Source organism: Zeus faber (genome assembly GCF_960531495.2).
Source record: "Zeus faber genome assembly, chromosome: 13".
Classification (NCBI taxonomy): Eukaryota; Metazoa; Chordata; class Actinopteri; order Zeiformes; family Zeidae; genus Zeus; species Zeus faber.
Genome location: NC_137198.1, coordinates 8333297 through 8355796, shown reverse-complemented (window position 1 = coordinate 8355796; position 22500 = coordinate 8333297). Strand labels below are relative to the sequence as shown.

The window sequence follows — 22500 nt, the reverse complement described above, 5'->3', positions numbered from 1 at the left end:
GGTTTAGGCCTGAACCAATATCGGCAGTGAACAGGTGTCAGGTGTTCACTCCGACTGTCTGACTGGGACGTGGCTTTCTGTTTCAAGGCTTCGGTCGGAGCCACGGCGGTGCTGTTTGTTCCATTTGATCCAAAGATGATATGGATCACACTGTGCCGTTCTATTTTATGCATTCTCTAACTGTGCGATTCACTCCCAAACGTAATGGGTGTCAGACTTGGACCTTTGAGACACGGTGTTCTCCGGCATCCTCTCAAAATGCTGAACCCCGAGAAGCTCTGACCTTTTTTTTTTTTTTTTTGCATTGGGACAGGTGGCGCGAGGGATGCTCCACATCCAAGTTTCCAAACTTTTCTAACTTTTATCCAGATAATCCCCTTATTGATTGGGATCAACAAGCTAAATCTCCAGCTTACTTGTAAGTGTTTTCACTCTCGTGCTTCTAACGCCTGCCTGACTGAGTGCTGGGACGAGGGTTTGTGCTTTTCAGGTCTGGTGAGAGGGTACTCCCTTGCCAAAGCGATTCCTCAGTACAAACTGTGGAAGAGAGTATTTAAATACACTCTCTCTTAGCCTGCCCCCTACTGTTGCCCAGACCTAGTTTCACACACACACACACACACTCACACACACACACACACACACACACACACACACCCCAACTAACACTCTCCCCAAAAAAATACATCCCTCACGCAATCTGTGAATTGACAAACCCAGAGCCAAATCCAAACGTCCAGTCTGAAAGGACTGAGTTAATTTTGTGAGCCTACTTTTCCTTATGACAATTCAATTAAGCGGTTAAGAGTTAGTCCAGGGGTCGAGGACTTTGTGGATCATACTGCCCCCGCTGGTGAAGTGGGGTACTGCGCCGGCCTGTCTCTCATTAGCAGACAAACTGGTAGTGAACCAGTGCTTCACTGCCTCAGCCGCCCTCCCTCTTACTGGGTCACCTCCAGGGTCAGATTCAGCCGAAAAAGCAGCTTGGAACTGTTGAATTCCGTCTGCCCCTGGTTTCCGCAGGGGCTCCGTGCGAAGGGAAATCCAATTTGGTTATTATACTTCCACAACAAATATTCAGTCTTTTATTATAACCTGAGGTCAGGGTTTTTAAATTTGTCATGCTGCTCGGTGAATGTTCCCAAACTTTGCCAAAGTTTAAAAGCACGGTTTCAGAGATTAGCCTGAAAGTTCTGGTCCAGTCTAATTCTTAATTGGGTATCCTGTACTATTTTGTTTATGTGTCTCTTTGTTTCTGAGCTTTGTATATTTGTATATATTTGAGGCGTTTCGGGGTGCGGTTGAATGTTTTTGACGCTCCTGTGCGCACATCCACCCGACCACCCCTCAATATTTGGCTGGTGTAGTCCTCAGAGTGTCCAGTTGGTGTCGCCCTCTCCCCGTTTAGCCCGGTTCAGAGTGACCCATTAAACTGTCGTTCTCCGCTCTTGACCGATGGTCTGTGGTGTGCTGTGGGCTTCTCCAAACACACGGCCATCAGATTCCACGCCATCACACACACACACTGGATCTCATGTGGAGCAGTTATTCATGATGATATTGGATGAGATAAGAAAACACTTTATTTATCCACGTGGGGGATTTTCAGGAACGTATGTGTGAAGAGGGGCAACAACCTCCATATTTCATCTAAAACAAGGTTTTCGCTTTTGAGTGGATGATTATTTCTCATAGGATTGTGTATAAGTAACTCAATGTGGGTTTTCTTTTTGTCTATGTGTCCTGAACTGCTTTTCTGACGTGTTGTTGTTGTTATCCAGGGGCTGGAGGGTTTTAAGTCTCCCTGTGGAACCGGTTCTGGAGCCACGTTGTCGGTGAAGGAAGCCCCCGCAGAGCTGCTGCGCACCCACCTCTGCCTTTGGACCACCACCCGGCCCACACCCCTCGACCCCCCACGCACACGCGCACACACACACGCACCAGGCTGCTACCCTCGCAAGTCGGGATGATCACCTCAGAGCTTCCTGTCCTCCAGTAAGTCTTGGTGTTCTTCAAGTCAAACACATCATTAACATCCGCAGGGTACCTTCAAATGTCTTTAAAAGTCATCAAATAGTCTTGAATTTTAATAATAATTTCTTAATTTCATAAAACATTTTATACTTTAGTGCTACCGAATGCTTACATCTGCCTTGTGCCAAATATATAATACCTGCCTTTGTATCTGGTATACTTTACCAAAACTGCAAAAAAATATAAGATGTCATAAAACGATCTTTGAAAAGTATTAAATGCTGAATAAAAATGTCTGGAATGTGATCTTTAAAAAAGATAGAAAGCAGAAACAAGACCCATCCCTTTGAAGTTCCCAGCTACACATGTGTTTGGGGTTGGAAGGCGCCCAGCGATGGTTTCTTCTAAACGCATCTCACCGAGGCCACCTCCGCTTTTGCATTTGCTTTTTCGGTTACGCAACAGCCGGGCGCTCCGCGCTGCACTGCACCGGCTCTACAATCACAGCCATGCGTTTTTCCACCCAATGTTCCACGTTTCAAGCGCCTTTTAAGATAGTATTTATGTCAGCAAGGGGGTCCCAGCCGGGGCGTCCGCTCACCGTGAAATAAAGCCACCTCCCCCCACTTGCCGTCGCGCACCTGAGCCACTGACGGCAAAGGCCTCCACCCAAAGCCTCCGATATGGAGGCTAGCTGGTGACCCGGTGCCTGGTGGCAGTTCACACTCAGTGGATCAGTTTGAAGGGTTAGTCGTGATACCTGTGGGTTTTCAAGTGGTGTTTTATACATATTTTTTTGTTTTATTCAGTTTTGGGTTTTTTTCCTTGATTGTGTTTTATTTTGTTGCTCTGGCTGAAGTACAGTACAGTACAGTACAATAGCTACATAAATAAAGGTTTGCTTCCTTTGTTTTTGCTTTGGGACGACGTTACCCGATGTGTCTCAAACCCTTGTTATTCTTAGGGACACCTCCAACGAGTCTGGAGCACAAGACGCAGTGAGTCTCAGCATGAGCATGAGTGAGATTGAGGACCCGGAGGCCAAAGGGAAGAAGAAGAGAGGGAGGCCCGGGAAACAGCAGCAGGTGGTCTCCTCCCTGTGTGTGTGTGTGTGTCTCTTTGTTTATTTCTGTTTTTGTGTGCCTGTGTTTCCATGTGTCCGTGTATGCATGTGTGTGACTGTCTCTCTGCGTGTATTTGTCAGCGTCTGCGTGAGTGCGTGCTTGTGTGCATGTCTGTGTGTGCCTGCATGCTTTTCCATTTTTGTGTCTCCATGTGGAACTCCATTGTGTGTGTCTCTGTGCATCTGTATTTGTTTTTGGTCGTGCGTAAGAAACAAAGAAAAGAAGGCAATAAAATAAAATCCTTGTAGTGTGTCTGTGTAAATGTTTGCATGGGTGTATTATTGTAAATAATGTTTTACTGCGGCTGGGCGATAAATCAAGAATTGTTATGAGATTAAATTATAGCCGGAACCAATATTTGACTATCACACACAATTTCCCACGATGTGAAATCTGAAAGTTTAAAGGTAGTTGATTCCGAAAAGTTTTAGTTTATTATATTACTCAAAATCACCAGATATTTTCATTCTGACAACCTTGATATTATACCAATATTATAAAATATTAAAAATTTGCACCGATTATCGTGGCAATAATTTGCTCACATTGCCCGGCCACATCGCCCAGAATGTGAACGTCTAACTAACTCCTCCCCGTGGCAGACGTCCAATAAGAAGCCTCGGAAGTCGCCGACGGACAAGGCCATTGGCGTGACCAGAGGGCGAGGGAAAGCCAACGGCGTGGCTCAGCACAATGGAGACGGCGGAGAGCCTGTCACGCTGTTCGAAGTGGTCAAACTAGGCAAGAGCGCTATGCAGGTAGGATTAACAGGCATGAGATCATAAAAAAATAATAAATACCAAAAATGTACGTTTAGGTGTCTTATACTAAATGTTTTGATTTAAATGTAACATTGGTTTTAGTCACGTGATCATATGCATAATGTGCAATTCAGACCCATGTTGGTGTGTTACAAGAAAGCCTAAACGCTGAGATTGGGTGTTTTTTTTCTGCAGTCTGTGGTGGACGACTGGATTGAGTCGTACAAGCAGGACAGAGATATCGCTCTGCTGGACCTGATTAACTTCTTCATCCAGTGCTCCGGCTGCAAGGGTAAGGCCACTCAAACCTCCCACGCTGACGAGAATCACTCCCCTCACTCTGTTGTGCTTGATGGACGTTTAAACCCCGCTTGAATAACCTGATTGGCGTTGACTGAAACCAGTGCAGTGCCCGTTCAAAACATATTAAAAAAATATGACGTTTCTCGTTTAGTTTTGGTTCCCAGCGCAATATCCATTTTTTCTGACTCACACTTTTGGGTAAACTGACTATTATGGGGCTGCACTGCGGGGATAAGTGACCCAGTGGCAGAGCCCTGAAGCCCCGCCCCGCTGCTGTTCGCTTGTTTATTCAAAGTTTATTAATATTACACGTGTCCAAATTGCACCAAATTCGACACTGCACATCCTTGGGTCCCCAGCAAAACACCCACCAAGTGTGAAGCAGATCGGACGATACCGGTTGAGATAATCGAAGGACAGACAGATTCCTTCCTTTATAGTCAGATATACCGTTTTCACGGCACAATTGGCGGGGATACCCGGGTTTTTCAAACGCGGGTAAACCAGCTAAAAATAGGCGATTGACGCCTTTCCCATTGCCAGTAAACGAGTATGCCTTTCTTTTTTTTTTTTCTTCTCTGTCACATTCGACTTCACGAATAAGGGGCGTGTCATGGTTCCAATGTGATTGGGGGGAGAAAAATAAAAAAGGAGAAGCAGCATGGAGCATCCATGACCGCACCTAGGCACCGGCAGCGCAAGCGGATACACTCCTCCGGTTCCCAGACTGGCTTGGGGCGGTGCTGGGGTGGCTCGGAGTCCCGGCAGGGGGCATTGGTGGTTTCGCCGCTGCGTTCCCCGCGGAGCAGTCACCACACTCAAAACATTTCATGTGGGGGAGTCAATAACTTATGGTTTTCATTTTGGATTCTAATTGGATATGAAATGATTGCATGGAACACACGTTTATTCCTGTCTATTTACACCGCAACGTCCCAAACTTCAACGCTTCTCTAGCGGGCTGTCACGTTTCCATCACAGCCGAACGGAGCCAGAGCTGATTATTACCGTTACACGACTATTGCAGAGTCATTTGCCCCAGGAATGAAACCCAGATGTCACCTTCCCACCAATGACAAATGCCAGATGTTTGCGGTTGTTACCGGCTTTTTTGTGCAGTGGAAAAATGGCATTAGATGTAACGCATACATTTCAACGTTGTGCGAATGCAAGGTCAAAGGTCACCGGGGTAACTACAGTATAACCTCCAAGTGAACTTCTACGCCCCCACTGAATGTCCCAGTCATCCATTCTCACCTTGTTTAGTTCTCTTTCGCGCTCTGTCAAAGGATCACGTACAGGGTTCCATCGCCCGGCGCGCTCCTCGTGTCCTTAAACCTCTTCCTGCCTCCCCTGTGACCAGGAACGGTGCGGATCGAGATGTTCAGGAACATGCAGAATGCTGAGATTATTCGCAAGATGACGGAGGAGTTTGACGAGGTACGTCCAGAAGTTTGCCCGATAATTGGCTTTCGGTCAATAATTTCAATTAAATTGACATTTTGAGGTGGGTGGAGCAATATTCAGCACTCGGACAAGTACATTGTCAACAGTGCACCACGGCTCCCGGCGGCGGAACGTTCCACGCGTGGGGTTAAAACGTCTTTTCCCATGTTTTCCTCCCCCAGGACAGCGGCGACTACCCTCTCACCATGCCGGGGCCCCTGTGGAAGAAGTTCCGCTACAACTTCTGCGAGTTCATCTGCGTCCTGATCCGCCAGTGTCAGTACAGCATCATCTACGACGAGTACATGATGGACACGGTCATCTCCCTCCTCACGGGGCTGTCGGACTCGCAGGTCCGCGCCTTCAGACACACCTCCACGCTCGCGGGTAAGAGCTGCCGGAAGCGCCGTGGACGCCGTGCCCGATGGTGTACGCAGGCCTTAATGGAATGCTCCCATCCCATAAGGTTCCCATTATTTTAACGCTCTACTATTGAGAAACGGAGAAAATTTTTTATTTTATTTTTTATTTTTTAATTGATGAAAGATTGTGTGGTTTGTGTTAAATATTGATCTCATTTAATTAAAATGTGATATCAGTGTTACTTAAAACATGCAAAAAAAAAATACACTAAGGCACGTGCGATTTGATGTTTTTTTGCAGCTTCAGACATAAAAAAAGCCAACCTATCCTTTAGTGTAATGGTAAAAAGGTAAAAAAAAAAATCCCATATGAAACAAAATCTAGGCTAACAAAAGGGAAAATATGTATTAATTAATATGTGATATTAATATGTATTATTAAATGTTCTCTATTCTATTTATATCTTTGTGAAAATTGTTTTGGGGTATTTAGTTTTAACATCAGGCTACGGTCACAATCCACGTGTGTTTTATCGTAGATGAAAGGTCTGTCGGTGTTTGGACTTTGTTTGTATCCAAGTATTAAAAAATGTATCGTCGTCAGTTATTATTCGAGGGGAGAATAAAATTCGGCACGTTGGTTCTATTCTCTCACGCTCGAGCCCGTTTTATGTGGGGGAAAAAAAAGCACAAAACGCAGCTGTTTTCTGTTTTCGCCGCAGCGATGAAGCTCATGACGGCACTGGTGAACGTGGCGCTGAACCTGAGCATCCACCAGGACAACACGCAGCGGCAGTACGAGGCCGAGAGGAACAAGATGGCCGGCAAACGGGCCAACGAGAAGCTGGAGCTGCTGCTGCAGAAGAGGAAGGAGGTAGGCCAGCGTTTTTATAGCGCGGCAAATATTGCCCTTTCTTATTTATTTATTTATTTTTAAAATCTCCCCCGATAAATAGTTGACATTTACTATCGTTGCACAACACCTGGCGGGCCGCGTTTGTAATGATCGGGACTTTGAAATACTGTGTGATGAGTTCTTGCCCTTGGACGGCGCGCGGGGTGGATTACCGTCATGCTGCCATCTCTTTGTGCAGCTCCAAGAGAACCAGGACGAGATAGAGAACATGATGAACTCCATCTTCAAGGGTATTTTCGTGCATCGATACAGGTACGAGCTCTCGTGTTTCAGTGTGGTTTTTTTTTTTCTTTTTTTTTTAACTCCCCTATTTCTGAGCAAAACCAGAGCTGCTGTCTGCACGCGTCTATTTTAAGTCACTGCAAGACAACAGCTGTTTATCAATATCTGTTCTCAGCTGTGTTTCTTCTCACAAACCTGCCCGACATCCTGTTTTGTGAAGTTCTGTTCAAAACTGTTGGGAGCAATTGTCAGGATGTGTTCACTCTTTGGCCAAAAATTTGCTGTGACGGACTGATAGAACCTGAGCACCTGCCTTCCATAAGACTGGAATGTCTATTTCTTCAGGAGCTATTAATAAATGCCTATACTTTTGGAAAATTGACGAGCGATAAGGCACTAACGCGGTGACGATGATTTCTCCCAGGGATGCCATCGCTGAAATCCGAGCCATTTGCATTGAGGAGATCGGTGTGTGGATGAAGATGTACAGCGACGCCTTCCTCAATGACAGCTACCTGAAATATGTTGGCTGGACGCTACATGACAGGGTACACACACACACACACACACCTGGTTGGCTCTGTAACCATGTATATAGTTTTTTTTATAGTTGCTTACTTCTATAAGATTAGTGATGGATGAGTATATGTATCATTTCCAGGCTGTTTTGTTTTTGACATAAAGATAGATTGAACATTTTATTTTATTTGACATCATCTACTTAAAATTTTTCCACAACAAAACATATAGTCGTTCATATAGACGCACCAATAACCATGAGACATGATGTGATATAATGAAAGCCTCACTTAAACTCGGAGCATGAAATGCCGTTGTTTGGCTGTCGGCATGGCCGCTCTCATTCCTCGTTCTCCAACTCGGTCTCCGTCTGTTTTGCCACAGCAAGGGGAGGTGCGTCTGAAGTGCCTGAAAGCTCTGCAGAACCTTTACACCAACAGAGAACTGTTCCCAAAACTAGAACTCTTCACCAACCGCTTCAAGGTAACGCTGTGGGTGTTCATCGTGATGGAAATGATGATAAAATCAAATATGGCCGTATTGACAAAAAAACTTATTTGTGCAAACATTTCCAATCGAATTAAAGGGGGGAAAGATGGTTGTACGTTGAAAGGGGACATGGAGTGTATGAATGTGTTCATAGAAGTTGCTCGGTAGGCGCTTTTAAAGGAGGCTGAAAGGCGCGGCACGATGGCTTTCATCCCACAAGAGCGTACGAGTGTGCTCTGAAATGCCATTTTTCTGTGTGTTTCCACTAGGACCGTATTGTATCCATGACCCTGGATAAGGAGTATGACGTGGCGGTGGAGGCCATCCGATTGGTCACGCTCATCCTGCAGTGAGTGGTTTTCTTGATCCCCCTTTTATTCCACAGGGGAAAAAAAAAAAAAAAAAAAAAAAAAACCCAGGCGAGGTTACGAACGTCTGATCCAGATCCTTCTCTGTAGGAGGCTGTTCCGAGCCTCGCGCTCACACAGAGAGCTTACGTGATGTCGCCTTCTAAGGATAGACAAGTCAAGGCCCGCTGCAGCCATGGGTGTGTGCGTTATTTTTTTGTACACTTGGAGGGAAATTTCAGCATGGCAGCAGCAAGATACATGCAGCTTTCTGACCATGGACATTCTTAACTTTGAATATACCATCATTTAAATTGGCTTCTTATATACTAAAATTTACATGAAGCAGTTTCCTAATATGCAATGTGGAATATCCGCACGTTGACCTGTAATGTCAGTTTTGAAAGCACAGTAAGAAATATATTATTAATATATAATATTATTTTGCCTCAATCTGTGTTGCTTATTGGTCTTAATGTGAATTGTAATGCATAACATTAGCGGTGCTGGCTCCAAAATAATAATTACAGTAAAAAAATAAGAAAATGACTCTCTCTAATTGCTTTGGGACCTTAAAGCAGACTCATGGGCCAAAAACAGACAGATAACCTCAGAGAGGATTAACGAGTATGGAATGCTGCGAAACTCTAAATACATAAAAGCCAAAGTGAGGAAAATTGGTTTGAATTACGTAACAAACACTTAAACCGTGGTAGACCGTTGCATTTTAACCGCTGACCCCTGAGCCAACTTGGCTTGTGAACTTCAGAGTTTACCGCTTTATTTTTCCCTTTCTCCCCATGTAATTTGGAAGTGTGTTCACGCTGTCTGATCCGTCTGATTGGCTCTTCCAGGGGCAGCGAGGACGCCTTGTCAAACGAGGACTGCGAGAACGTCTACCACCTGGTTTACTCCGCCCACCGGCCCGTGGCTGTGGCAGCGGGAGAGTTCCTCCACAGGAAGTGAGTGACTCAAAGGAAACCCATGAAGACTCCTAAGTTTTATGAACAAATATTATTATTATTATTGTTATTATTTTGATGTGGAAAAAGTGACGACAAGGCACAAACATTTTTTTGTGAGGCTTGCATGAATTAACGGGTCTGTATAACTTTGTTTAAACAGGCTGTGTCATTAAAATCGAACAAATGAAAACTTTAAAATCATCCCGGGAAATTGCTGACGGTAGCCTCAAGACTCCTTGTAGTTTATTCTGGGGGGACAGTGATGGAGTTGAGATTTGTTTCGAGGAACACGATCCCCTTGTGCGTCCCGTCCTCTTACCTCCCTCCTCATTTGTCAGGCTGTTCAGTCGACACGACCCTCAGGCAGAAGAAGCTCTGGCCAAGCGGCGAGGAAGGAGCAGTCCCAATGGAAACCTCATCCGGATGCTGGTGCTCTTCTTCCTGGAGAGTGAGGTAGGATACACACTCTCACTCACTCTCACTCACTCTCACACACACACACACACACACACACACACACACACACACACACACACTCACTCACTCACTCACTCACTCACTCACTCACTCACTCACTCACTCACTCACATGATCGCACACTCACTCACTCACTCACATGATCGCACACTCACTCGCTCATACACGATCGCACACTCACTCACTCACTTGCTCACTCACTCACTCACTCACATGATCGCACACTCACTCGCTCATACACGATCGCACACTCACTCACTCACACACTTGCTCACTCACTCACTCACACTCACATGATCGCACACTCACTCACGCTCACATGATCGCACACTCACTCGCTCATACACAATCGCACACTCACTCACTCACACTTGCTCTCTCACTCACTCACTCACACTCACATGATCGCACACTCACTCGCTCACATGATCGCACACTCACTCGCTCACATGATCGCTCACTCACTCACACACTCGCTCTCTCACTCACTCATACACTCGCTCTCTCACTCGCTCACATGATCGCACACTCACTCGCTCACACGATCGCACGCTCACTCACACACTCGCTCTCTCACTCACTCGCTCACATGATCGCACACTCACTTGCTCACATGATCGCACACTCACTCGCTCACATGATCTCACACTCACTCGCTCACATGATCTCACACTCACTCGCTCACATGATCGCACACTCACTCGCTCATATGATCGCACACTCACTCGCTCACATGATCTCACACTCACTCGCTCACATGATCGCACACTCACTCACTTACACACTCGTTCTCTCACTCACTCACACACTCGCTCTCTCACTCACTCACACACTCACATATTCACACACTCTCTCACTCACTCACACACTCAATTTTTCAATTCAAAAGGCTTTATTGGCATGGTGAGAAACATACATTTACATGGCCAAAGCAAATGGTAAACAAAAAATAAAAATATTACGTGGAAAAATAAATATATATACATATATACAAGGTTACAATAAATTAAAATAACATTTTAATGTTGCAGTTAAAATATATATATATATACAGATAAATGTAGATAACCTAAACTTAAAAGAGATATGTGTATATAATGTACCTCGAAAATATATTCATAGATATGGTGAGATCTACATCAAAAAATACATTTTTTTATGTAAAAATAGTTAAATTGTAAACGTTGAAAAATATATAAATGGATAAGTGAAGAAACCTTAAAATAGAGCAAAACAAAAACGATCTCTGCTAAACGAAACTGCTATCTCGCTCTCACACGCAGACTCGAGCATCGTTCAGTATTCATGCTGCTACTGTGACATTGTTTGATCAAAGTCCTCATGATGTTATGACGTTAACAGAAATGAAGAACAAAAGTTTCTGTGTGTGTGTGTGTGTGTGTGTGTGTGTGTGTGTGTGTGTGTGTGTGTGTGTGTGTGTGTGTGTGTGTGTGTGTGTGTGTGTGTGTGTGTGTGTGTGTGTGTGTGTGTGTGTGTGTGTCAGCTCCACGAGCACGCTGCCTACCTGGTGGACTCTCTGTGGGAGAGCTCTCAGGAGCTGCTGAAGGACTGGGAGTGTATGACGGAGCAGCTGCTGGAGGAGCCCGTGCAGGGAGAGGAGGGTAGGACACACACACACAGAGCTCATGTCTGAAAATATATATATTGTTGTTGTTTTCCAATACCAACTGCACAAGAAGTGCATTAACGTTGATAACCAGTAAGAAACACCATCTCAAGTCACTTTTTTTGCCTTTGAAACGGTGCAACTTCTGCTCAAAACAGGTCAACTTTTACGTCCTACATTTTTTATCAAAGCTATTTTTCATCTCTCGTGTACATTTTTTAAATGTTTATTTTTTAAGTCGTACCAGTAAGAAATAAGGATCGGTGTTCAGTGCACCTAAACAAACGCACACACTATTTCGCTCTTTCAGTTTTAGATCGTGAATGATGCTCTGTGCCAAAGACAACATTGTATTTTTAGTCCCGTTGGAGGAGATGATGCAATATTTTTCACTCCTCTCACATCCTCTTGTCCCCCCCCCCCCCCCCTCTGTTCTAGTGTTGTCAGACAGACAGGAGAGTGCGCTAATAGAGCTGATGGTGTGCACTATACGGCAGGCTGCGGAGGCTCACCCGCCTGTTGGCAGGGGAACCGGCAAACGAGTAGGTTACATACACTCACTCACACACATTTTCCCACGTACACACACATACGCCCCATTGGGATTCAGTTAGATCCCTTAAATAAGGTCATTTGGTCAACGAAGGTGTGAGATTTGATCATTTTGTTCTACAATGTAAACGGACCCCGTCTAACCTTGTAATTAAAATATGTTTATTGGACCAATATACGCCACCCCATTCTCCCATTTCCATTGTCCAATTATGTGATGATTTACAATTTATTTTACTTTTATTAACTTACAAATGTTGCATTTATGGAACAGGACAACTTTTTCTGGTTAGGGAAACGATGGAGAAGTCTGACCTCCCTTTTAACACCTTTTTTTTCCTGCTGTTTTTCTGCCCCTCGTCACATCCTCGCCGTTTGCTTGACCAAGCCCGATTATTCATCCCCTCCAGGTCCTGACGGCGAAGGAAAGGAAGACCCAGATAGACGACAAGAACAAGCTGACGGAGCACTTCATCATGGCTCTTCCCATGCTGCTGTCCAAAGTAAGCTCCGTGGGAACCGGGCCCCGAAATGTCTCTGTAATGACTTTAATTAGTCGTAAAGCCGAGTGCGGGAGCGGAGAATTGATGTGTTGCCGCCGGAGTGTTGGATGGACAAAGTGTTATTGATCCATCGACTGGTCGAACGCCTCTGCGGATAAGTGAGCTCGTTTAAACTGCAATCGAGTGTTGAATGATTGATGGCGCTGGCGTGAACGTCGGGGAGACACGGTGACGGTGCATCTCGTTCTCTCTCTCTCTCTCGCTCTCTCTCTCTCTGTTCTCTCCGATTCTGACTATAAATGTCATCTCTTTCCTCTCTTTCTCAACTGACCCTGTCTTGTTTAACCCTTTCTCACGGTGTCCGTCCCACTCGTCATGCCCTTCTGTATTTTTTTACGTAAAAAATGTTCATGATTTTATCATTTTTATTGTCTCCATTTATATGTATCCAGTCTCTCTCTCTCTCTCTCTCTCTGCTCTTTTTCTCTCTTTGTCCTTTCAGTTTTTATTTCATGTATCCTTGAGATCCCATTGAGATCAGAATCACATACACATACATACGTACAGATCCAATAATGAAGAGCAATGAAACCATAATGAGAACATTTTGTACCAAAACAAAACAGGACGGGTGCTTGAACAAATCCCAATAATCAGTAGATCAGTTACTAAAACCGACGCGGGTCCCGCATGTAAACAAACGTGACCCTCCCTCCCCTTACCCTCCGTCCTCAGTACCAGGCCGACTCGGAGAAGGTGGCCAACCTGCTGCAGATCCCGCAGTTCTTCGACCTGGACGTGTACAGCGCTGGGCGCATGGAGAAGCACCTGGACGCCCTGCTGAAGCAGATCCGGCTGGTGGTGGAGAAGCACATCGAGGCGGACGTGCTGGAGGCGTGCAGCAAGACCTACAGCATCCTGTGCTCCGAGGAGTACACCATCATGAACCGCGTGGACATTGCGCGCTCGCAGCTCATCGACGAGATGACCGACCGCTTCGCGCACTCTGTGGAGGAGCTGCTGCAGGAGGTGACGGGGTGGATGGGTGGATGAACACATACATACAGTATGTGGATAGAAGGACTGAACCGTTAATCAATCTCACATCTCGTATTGTGATTTGCAGGAGCGTGATCCCAAAAGATAGATTTTTTTTTTTTTTTACGTGCCCTTAACTAGCTTTGTTGACCATCGTCAGTGAAGCAAAATCAATGTGGACCGTCCAAAATATAAAATCTTTGTTTTTCTAAATGATCATGAGTTACATTCTTGCCGCCCAGAGCCAGAGTTGACTCAGATTTGACTTACACACACCACAGAGGACGCGGTTTATCTTCTCAGAACACCGTGCAGTCAATTTTGTCGCTATTTCAGTTTTTGTTTTATTATTCATCCCAAAATATTTTGCCACCGTCCCCGATCCTATTTTCATCGTCCCTAAGAAGGATGCCTTTCTATTTTACCTATGTTTTTTTCTCAAATTAAGTGTTTTTTTCATGTATTCTTTGGTGTTGGTTTGTCTGGTAAGGAGACGATTGGTGGTCAAAGTGATACGTAGTGCTTAGAAGTGAAGGATTTGGACCAATTAGAAGAGTCCAAGCGTTTCTGTGTACTGTTCCAGCTGAGACGAGGTGTGAGTTTGCCTGATCCACGACACCTACCCACCGTCAACAATAGCACTCTGTGAATGAATTTCTCAAATGAAATCCTCCACCTGTGTTTTAGAAATTATCCCAACCAAGTTTTTTTAAGGAGGTTTTCCTCACTGTCTGTCCTTTTTCTTTTTTATTTATTATTTACAGTTCTCTGACTTCTGGCATCTTTACGAACTGTTTCAAACATGCAGTTAGTCAACCACTTCTGAAAAAAACGAATCTGGATCCTCTATTACTCAATAATTACAGACCAATTTCAAAATTACTGTTTTTACTTAAGGTACTGGAAAAAGTCATTTCAACCCAATTAATCACTTTTATGAACAATAACAATATCTTTAACAGTTCTCAGTCAGGTTTAAGAGCTCACCAAAGCACAGAGACAGCCCCTGTGAAGGTCTCCAATGACATTGAGTTAACAGCAGACGGAGGTGACTGATCGGTCCTCGCGCTTTTAGATTTGAGCGCCGCATTCAACACAATTGATCACGCTGTCCTCCTGCACCACCTGGAGACATGGGTTGGTCTTAAGGGAACAGCTCTACAACCCCTAATTTCATACCTGTCCAATAGAACCATTTCTGTTTGTGATAGCAAATTCCAGTTCCTCTACTGCTGATTTAAACTGTGGTGTCCCTCAAGGGTCCATTCTTGGCCCTCTATTGTTCTCCAAATAACCAGAGCCATCACTGTTATGCGGATGACACACAGCTATGATCCTCTCCAATTGAATAACTCCAGCAGTTTAGATCATTTCCTTGCCTGCCTGGGTGATATAAAATGTTGGATGTCCCAAAACGTTGAAAAACTGAATGAAGATCAATCTGAGGTCATTGGCTTTGGTCAAAAACATTCCATCAGCCTGCTTCACAGTAAGCTTTGTTCACTGACCAAAAATATTAAGCTTGCTGCCAGAAATCTTGGTGTCATTTTTGATGCAGATCTCTGTTTTGAGGGTCAGTATCAGTCAGAGCTCCCTTCAAAGACTCCCAACTAGTACAGAAAGCTGCTCCCCGAATCTTAGCAGGCACCAAGAAATATGAACACATTACCCCTGTCCGAGCCAACTTACTGTACATTGGCTGCCAGTTTTATTCCACATTGATTTAAAAATTGTACTGATCACTTTTAAAGCTTTAAATGGCCTCGCTCCAAATTATATAAAGGATCTATTGACTCTGTATGTGCCTTGGCGTTCTCTGAGATCGGTGGAAGCAGCTGTTTATTCCTTGATCCTGGCTTGTGACCAAAGGTGACCAGGCCTTGGCTGTCATAGCCCCCAGCCTGTGGAACACTGGCTGTTAATCAGACAAGCTACATCATTTGCCTATTTTAAATCCCTTCTTAAAACTTTATTTTATAGGAAAGTGTTTACAAATTCTAACATTTAAGTCATTGGGTTGTATCACTTGACTCCTGCCATTCAATTTAAAAATTCAAGAACTTTGTCATTGTGCAAGCACAACAGAATTGCAATTGCGTCAACCTCAAATCGTGCATTTCTATTAACTTCACACATATTTACAAAGAATGAATAAGACACGAATGTGATAAGAGAAAAAGTACAGAATCTAAACAATGAAATATAAATATACGCAATATAAAGTATACATACAACTAGCAATAAAATATAACAACAATGAGAGGGAAAAGCATCTGCAGCAGCAGTGAAAGTGCAGTCAAGATGCGGTGGACAGATATGGAGTGCAGATATGGAGTGATGTGTATTGGGGTGTTGAATGACATGTGTGGTTGGTGTTGGAATATTGCACATAATCAGTGGCTCAGAGTGACATGTAAGTAAATACTGCACGTGCCCCAATGATGGCGGCACACGATGTTAGCCTTCACACAGTGATGTGTGGAGATGTTCTAGCGATGGCAGTTCAATGTCAACAATGTTCTGTGCTGTTTTCACAACACACTGGAGGGACTTTTTTGTCGGCTTTGGTGCAGCAGCTGTACCCGGCTTGCATGCCGTTTGTTAGGATTCTGCGGTGCGTCCGTAATTGTTCACGAGAGGATTTTCTGGGAGGTTGGCTCTCCCTAGGCTCCTCAGAAAATAGAGGCGTTGTTGTGCCTTACCCTCCCCCGCTGTGCTGTTGTCAGCCCAGGAGAGGTCTTCTGTGATGGAGGCTCCCACGAACTTAAGGCCGGGGAGTCTCTCTCCACAGCCTCTTTGTTGATGTGGTGTGTGATCTTTTTAGTCGTCCTAAAATCAACAATAATTTCCCTGGTCTTTTTGGTTGTTGTTGTCGGCGCACCGCGCTGTCGGGTTCTGAACCCCCTCCCTGTATGCGGCTTCATCGTTGTCTGGTATGACCCCGATGACTGTCGTATCATCCGCAAATTTAACAATAGTGTTTGAGTTGTGGATGGGTTGTCGTGTGTCGAGGTTGCGTGGAGGAGGGGGCTCAGCACGCAGCCCTGGGGGGCGCCGGGACTCAGGGTGAGGGTGGAGGATGTGTGCTTGCCCAGTCAGACAGTCCGGTTGCGGTTGATGAGGAAATGTAGTATTCAGGTGCATATGGAGGGAGTTGGTCCTCGTGCGTGGAGTTTGTCAACCAGCTTGTTCGGTATGATGGTATTGAACGCCGAGCTGTAGTCGGCATCCTGACGTAGTTGTTGTGTCTTTCCAGGTCAGAAAGGGCTGTATTGAGAGCCACACAGATGGCATCCTCAGTCGATCTGTTACCGGTGTTTTATTGCCATTTATAGTTTTCAACTTTATTTCATCCCCCTATTTTTTAAGATTCGTGTATTGTTTTTATTTGTTGTTTTTCTGTGAAGCGCTTTGTAACCTTGTTAAGTGCTATATAAATAAAGTTTATTATTATATTATTTATTAGTGTGTTTTGTTTCAACCTCTCCTTCTTTTGGACTACAGGCAGAGGAGGCTGACGATGACGACATCTACAACGTTCTGTCTACACTCAAGAGACTTACAGCTTTCCACAAGTAAGAAATGCTTGTCCTCCCACTTCATCCTCTTTTCCCATCTGTTATTCTTTTCTGTCCTCCCACTCTTCTGTCCAGCGATCATTCAATTCAATGATTTGGACGTCTTGCCAATATTTTTTCAACCCGGGCCTTATTGAAAGGTAGGTTCCCGGCATTTATAACAGATTCCCCCCCTGTGCTTAAATGCGGTCCAATGGGTCAAGCGGGCAAGCGGGCAAGCCTTAAGAAAATGTTAAATCTGTTTGAAAAGAGCTCAGTAAACTCACATTATAGTCACCCATTTATTTGTGTATTTTTTTGAACATTTTTTTTTAATAACCGTAACATCACATTTTATTTAAATGTACTGTTTGCAGGTGCTACAGTATATCCAAAGCTACTAGTAACTTTGTTGACAGCAGGTTGCCAGTCAGAAGTGACTCACCCTCCTGTTTCCAGTCTCTTGCGTTAGTTAGTGTGGACATAGCCATAAGAGAGGATTGGTGAAAGTAATAGATTCACCAACTAACCCTGCCTGTGTTTCCCTTGTCCTCCCAGCGCACACGACCTGACGCGGTGGGACCTGTTTGGGAGCTGCTACCGACTGTTGAAGGCGGGCATCGAGCAGGGCTCCATGCCGGAGCAGATCGCGGTCCAGGCCCTGCAATGCTCCCACTACTCCATCCTCTGGCAGCTTGTGAAGATCACAGAGGGAGCGCCCAGCAAGGTGTGTTTAGCGGGGAGGTGGGGGGGTTTCATCACAGGGTGTGGGATCATCCGGGAGATGGGATGCTCACGGGTGCTTCGCGCAGCGCTGTGCTGCTCTGGACACGGAGGTGAAGGTCGGGACAAGCTTTTAAATGAGGCCTTGTCGATCTCATATGAGTGAAGATTCAGCGACTGGATTGCTTATTTCTCACCTCTAATTTGTTCAGAAACAGATTTTAATGTACTGATAAGGTTAAATCGGTGAAAGTTCATCTGTAGTAAAGAAACACATCTGTAGTAAAGCTCAAAGCCCATTGGCTGACAGAACTAGGGGCCTCAGGAGGGGGACGGCAAGTTTTAAAACACTATGGTTTTGAGGCATGTTACAATGGCTCGAATGCATAATCTGAGTGGTATTTTCAGCAAAAAAAATTTAAAAACATATTTTAGGGACCTCAGAGACCGTATAATCGCTTGGGGGAAAGGAGCATATCTGAGAGCCAAGCCACACTCTCCAGACGTTACAACTTGTTCACAACTCCAACAGATTTTCTCTCACTTCATGGCCGACAAATTACAATGAGCAGCAAGGGAGAACATAACAAATGATGGTTCAAATAATAGATTAATTAAACATTTTTTGTCAATTCAATGAGCCAGATATTTAATGCTAAGAAAGGTCATTGTATGGTTCAATACAGTTTAATTAAAAGCTTTAGAAGAGAGAAAATTAAGAGAGGGGTTAGTAATTGCAAGATTACCGGTTCGATCCTCGGCTCCTCCTGGTAGCATTCTGAAGTGTCCTTGAGCAAACTGACCTAACTGCTGCCTGGGCACCGACAAATGTCAGATGCTTGGATGGGTAAATGCAGAGAACTAATTTACCCCAGAGGGATTAATAAAGTATACAGAAAAGAAAACGATTTGTACCTACTTAACGAAAGTTAAACAGTAAAAACTGCATTTCCCCACCAATCAAAACATGCATCCATACACTGATGCAGTAACACTGAGACAAAATGAAATCAATCCAACTTCCAACATTATCTTACCTTGTAGCTGGCACTCTGTGTGAAACTCCATGAATCTGTTTTTCTCGGGTGTATTCTTTTCCCTTTTGCTATAAAACACTACGGAACTCATTCTTCGTCAAAATGGGATACTATAACTCGACGGATGAACAGGTCTCGGAATTTTTGAGGCCTAATACCTGCCTGTCTGTGTGCGCGCAGGACGACCTGGTGGCTCTCAGGAGGGTGGTGAAGTCCTTCCTGGCCGTGTGCCAGCAGTGTCTGTCGAACGTCAACACGCCGGTCAAAGAACAGGTAACCAGATCTCTGCTGCTCCGTCCTCCCCCGCAGCAGCGGGCTGGACGCTGGAATATCTAAACGAATATCTTTCATGGTTTAAAGTCGTAATCCATTAAGTCGTCCATGTTTGGTGGATTACACTGCAAGTCACAGAATTCCATTCAAAATGGCAAGGATTATTATTATTATTATTATTATGTTTTTTTCAAGACGTGTGCCCGATCAGTGCATCCTTGACGGGAAAGGCAACAATGGAAACAGCGTATAGAGGAGCACCTGCGTAAGACAAATAGATTGAATGCCTGTTTCTTATACAATGAAAGCTCAATAAAGTATCAAACAGGAGATTTTTTTTTAGCAAAACAAACGGATTAGTTGAAGACTACCACTTTAATTTGGCTGTAAACGAAAAGCTTAATCGCTTAATCCAGCAATATATAGTCCCCCCATCTATTTTATTTCCGTACTTGTTTCAGTTCAGGGTGGGGTCTTATGGGGGCCTTTTAACTCTTCATTCTGTTGTTTTCAGGCGTTTATGCTGCTCTGCGACCTGTTGATGATCTTCAGCCACCAACTGGTGTCCGGCGGCAGGGAGGGCCTCCAGCCGCTGGTCTTCAACCCCGACACCACCCTGCAGAACGAGCTCCTCAACTTCGTCCTGGACCACGTCTTCATCGACCAGGACGACGAGAGCCAGAGCATGGGTGAGGAACCGGAACACGGGAGACTGTGAAATACAGAGACCCAGGAGCTGAACTTATGGCTCCCAGTGGCCCCAATATTGGGTTTTTATTTTCATTTTCATATTTTCCTTTTTTGAAACCCTGGGAACCGGGCAAGAAACCGACATATTTCAGACACTAGAGACCATATAGCATGAATATTTTTATAGCCCAGCCTGGGAGCATCTGCCTAGAAGCAGGGCTGGACCGGGACAAAAAATTGGCCCTGGCATTTTTGGCCCAGACGGCCCAGCGGGGGGGAACTAACAAAGTCTCCCCGTTAAATATCACTCTGATTGATTGTGAGTGCGTCACGCTCTTGAGGTGTGTGTGTGTGTGTGTGTGTGTGTGTGTGTGTGTGTGTGTGTGTGTGTGTGTGTGTGTGTGTGTGTGTGTGTGTGTGTGTGTGTGTGTGTGTGTGTGTGTGTGTGTGTGTGTGTGTGTGTTGGGCGCGGCACGGCAGTGCTGTCTATCAATTTGCACGATTTTTTTATGTTACTTTTCTTTTGGCATGGGGGTAAAAGTGCATACCTCCTAACATATGGTTTCATTCTGTTAATATGCCATTGTAAAATGTGTCATATTTTATGATTTATGCACTCCTTTATAAAGACAAAAAAAAACACAGGGGCGGGGCCTAGTAAGAGATGTGATTGGGCTGGCCAGGGTCAGTATAGAAAATGAACCAATGGGCCGCTTGTCCCCGCTGTTGGACCAATTTTACTTTTTATTTTTTTAATTTTTTTTATTAAAAACTATATCAGGCCCCAAGGTGCGTTGGCCCGCCGGGAAAATGCCAGATTGCCAGTCCACCCCTGCCCAGAAGTAAAAATGCATCGCTGTCTGCATCATTTCTTCCACAGACATGTAATTGTTAAGTGATAGTGTAATAATAGAGTAATCATATAAATGAACAGCTCTAATTTTAGCAGTATATGATCTCACACGGACACACGCGTTGATCGTTTCAATCACTGTCGCCTTACACGTCCTCATCTCAGTATTTCCTGTCCGCTTCTGCTCCCTTCTTCGCCGCTCCGTCTGCAGAGGGAGACGAGGAGGACGAGGCCAATAAGATCGAGGCTCTCCACAAGAGGAGGAACCTGCTGGCGGCCTTCAGCAAACTCATCATATACGACATCGTGGACATGCCTGCTGCCGCCGACATCTTCAAACACTACATGAAGGTCTTTATTGGCTTATTCATCGTTCACTCATCAGCAATGAATTTGGCATCTAAAATGATATAGTCGTTCGGGAGCTCGCTATGAACCAAGGTTCAACTTGACGACTTTGCAATGACCAGAATACAATGATCACGACGATTACGGGGATGGTGGCTCAGGCGGTAGAGCTGGTGGTCTAGTGATCTAAAGGTCGCTGGTTCGATCCCAGGCTCCTCCTGCTAGCATGCTGTAGTGTCCTTGAGCAAGACACTTAACCCCTAATTGCTCCTGATGGCTGCGTCCGTCAGTGTTTGAACAATTGTAAGTCGCTTTGGATAAAAGCGTCTGCTAAATGACTAAATGATTGCGTTGAAATGCATTTAATTTGGTGCGAAATACCGTGCTCAGAAATGCTGGTGTGTCCGGGCCTTAAAGAAAACAAACATTATTCTCTTATCCGAGGGGTTGCACTGAAGAGCCATTTTGAGATTTCCTCCTTTTTTATTATCATTAAAGCTGAATTAAGATTTATCAAAAACGTAAACATAAACTTCCAAAAAGCCAGCGCTCTGGCAATCTGGGCTACCCCTCACGATATATTCCAGCCTAAATGTCAATAAAACTGCCCGATTATATATAACTTCCAAGACTAAGTTGAGACTAGTTTGTGTTGCTGGGCTTGTGGTGACGTGTGGGTACTGACTGGTGGCGTTCCCTCCCTGTCAGTACTACAACGACTACGGAGACATCATCAAGGAGACTCTGAGTAAGACCCGGCAGACCGACAAGATCCTGTGTGCCAAGACGCTCATCCTCAGCTTACAGCAGGTGAGTTTGGTTTGAAATGAAGGGTGTTCATTCACAAACACAGCAAACCTAAGCTCCCTGGTGAGTCACATGCTCATTTAGTTAAGATATAAATAAGCATGTGCACACATAATGGTGACAATGAATGCAAAATGGAATATTTCATATTTAAATTTAATTTATGTTACTTTTCTTTTGGCATGGGGGAAAAAGTGCATACCTGCTAACATATGGTTTCATTCTGTTAATATGCCATTGTAAAATGTGTCATATTTTATGATTTATGCACTCCTTTATAAAGACAAAAAAAAACACAGGGGCGGGGCCTAGTAAGAGACGTGATTGGGCCAGCCCAGTGCCAGTATAGAAAATGAACCAATGGGCCGCTGTCCCTGCTTTATGGGCTGGCTGTAGGACCAATTTCATAATTTCATCCCTGTGTGTCCAGTACCTAGATACTGACGAGCTGCAGAGGCAGGCACCGAGCCTCGCTCCTATGAAATAATTCCTTAAGTTATTTTAGCTATATATCCTGCATCTTTATGACCGGTAAAAACAATGTGCGATATCAGCGTGATTACAAATCAAACTCTCTCCTTAATCCT

General features: G+C 44.6%; 1 protein-coding gene across 1 annotated transcript in view; it reads left to right on the top strand.

The window, feature by feature from the left end:
• The window catches only part of stag1a (STAG1 cohesin complex component a), a 56196-nt gene that overhangs the window by 28177 nt on the left and 5519 nt on the right, over positions 1 to 22500 (top strand). The window contains exons 2-24 of the mRNA XM_080012734.1: positions 1782 to 1995; positions 2939 to 3059; positions 3701 to 3856; positions 4055 to 4151; positions 5526 to 5602; positions 5791 to 5995; positions 6693 to 6844; positions 7065 to 7138; positions 7533 to 7656; positions 8012 to 8110; positions 8386 to 8465; positions 9318 to 9425; positions 9767 to 9881; positions 11410 to 11527; positions 11971 to 12074; positions 12495 to 12587; positions 13323 to 13616; positions 17130 to 17200; positions 17741 to 17909; positions 19123 to 19215; positions 19730 to 19904; positions 20970 to 21109; positions 21815 to 21916. Of these exons, the coding sequence (XP_079868860.1) occupies positions 1967 to 1995; positions 2939 to 3059; positions 3701 to 3856; positions 4055 to 4151; positions 5526 to 5602; positions 5791 to 5995; positions 6693 to 6844; positions 7065 to 7138; positions 7533 to 7656; positions 8012 to 8110; positions 8386 to 8465; positions 9318 to 9425; positions 9767 to 9881; positions 11410 to 11527; positions 11971 to 12074; positions 12495 to 12587; positions 13323 to 13616; positions 17130 to 17200; positions 17741 to 17909; positions 19123 to 19215; positions 19730 to 19904; positions 20970 to 21109; positions 21815 to 21916 (2796 nt within the window). The 5' untranslated portion in view covers positions 1782 to 1966. The remainder of the gene's footprint in view (positions 1 to 1781; positions 1996 to 2938; positions 3060 to 3700; positions 3857 to 4054; positions 4152 to 5525; positions 5603 to 5790; positions 5996 to 6692; positions 6845 to 7064; positions 7139 to 7532; positions 7657 to 8011; positions 8111 to 8385; positions 8466 to 9317; positions 9426 to 9766; positions 9882 to 11409; positions 11528 to 11970; positions 12075 to 12494; positions 12588 to 13322; positions 13617 to 17129; positions 17201 to 17740; positions 17910 to 19122; positions 19216 to 19729; positions 19905 to 20969; positions 21110 to 21814; positions 21917 to 22500) is intronic.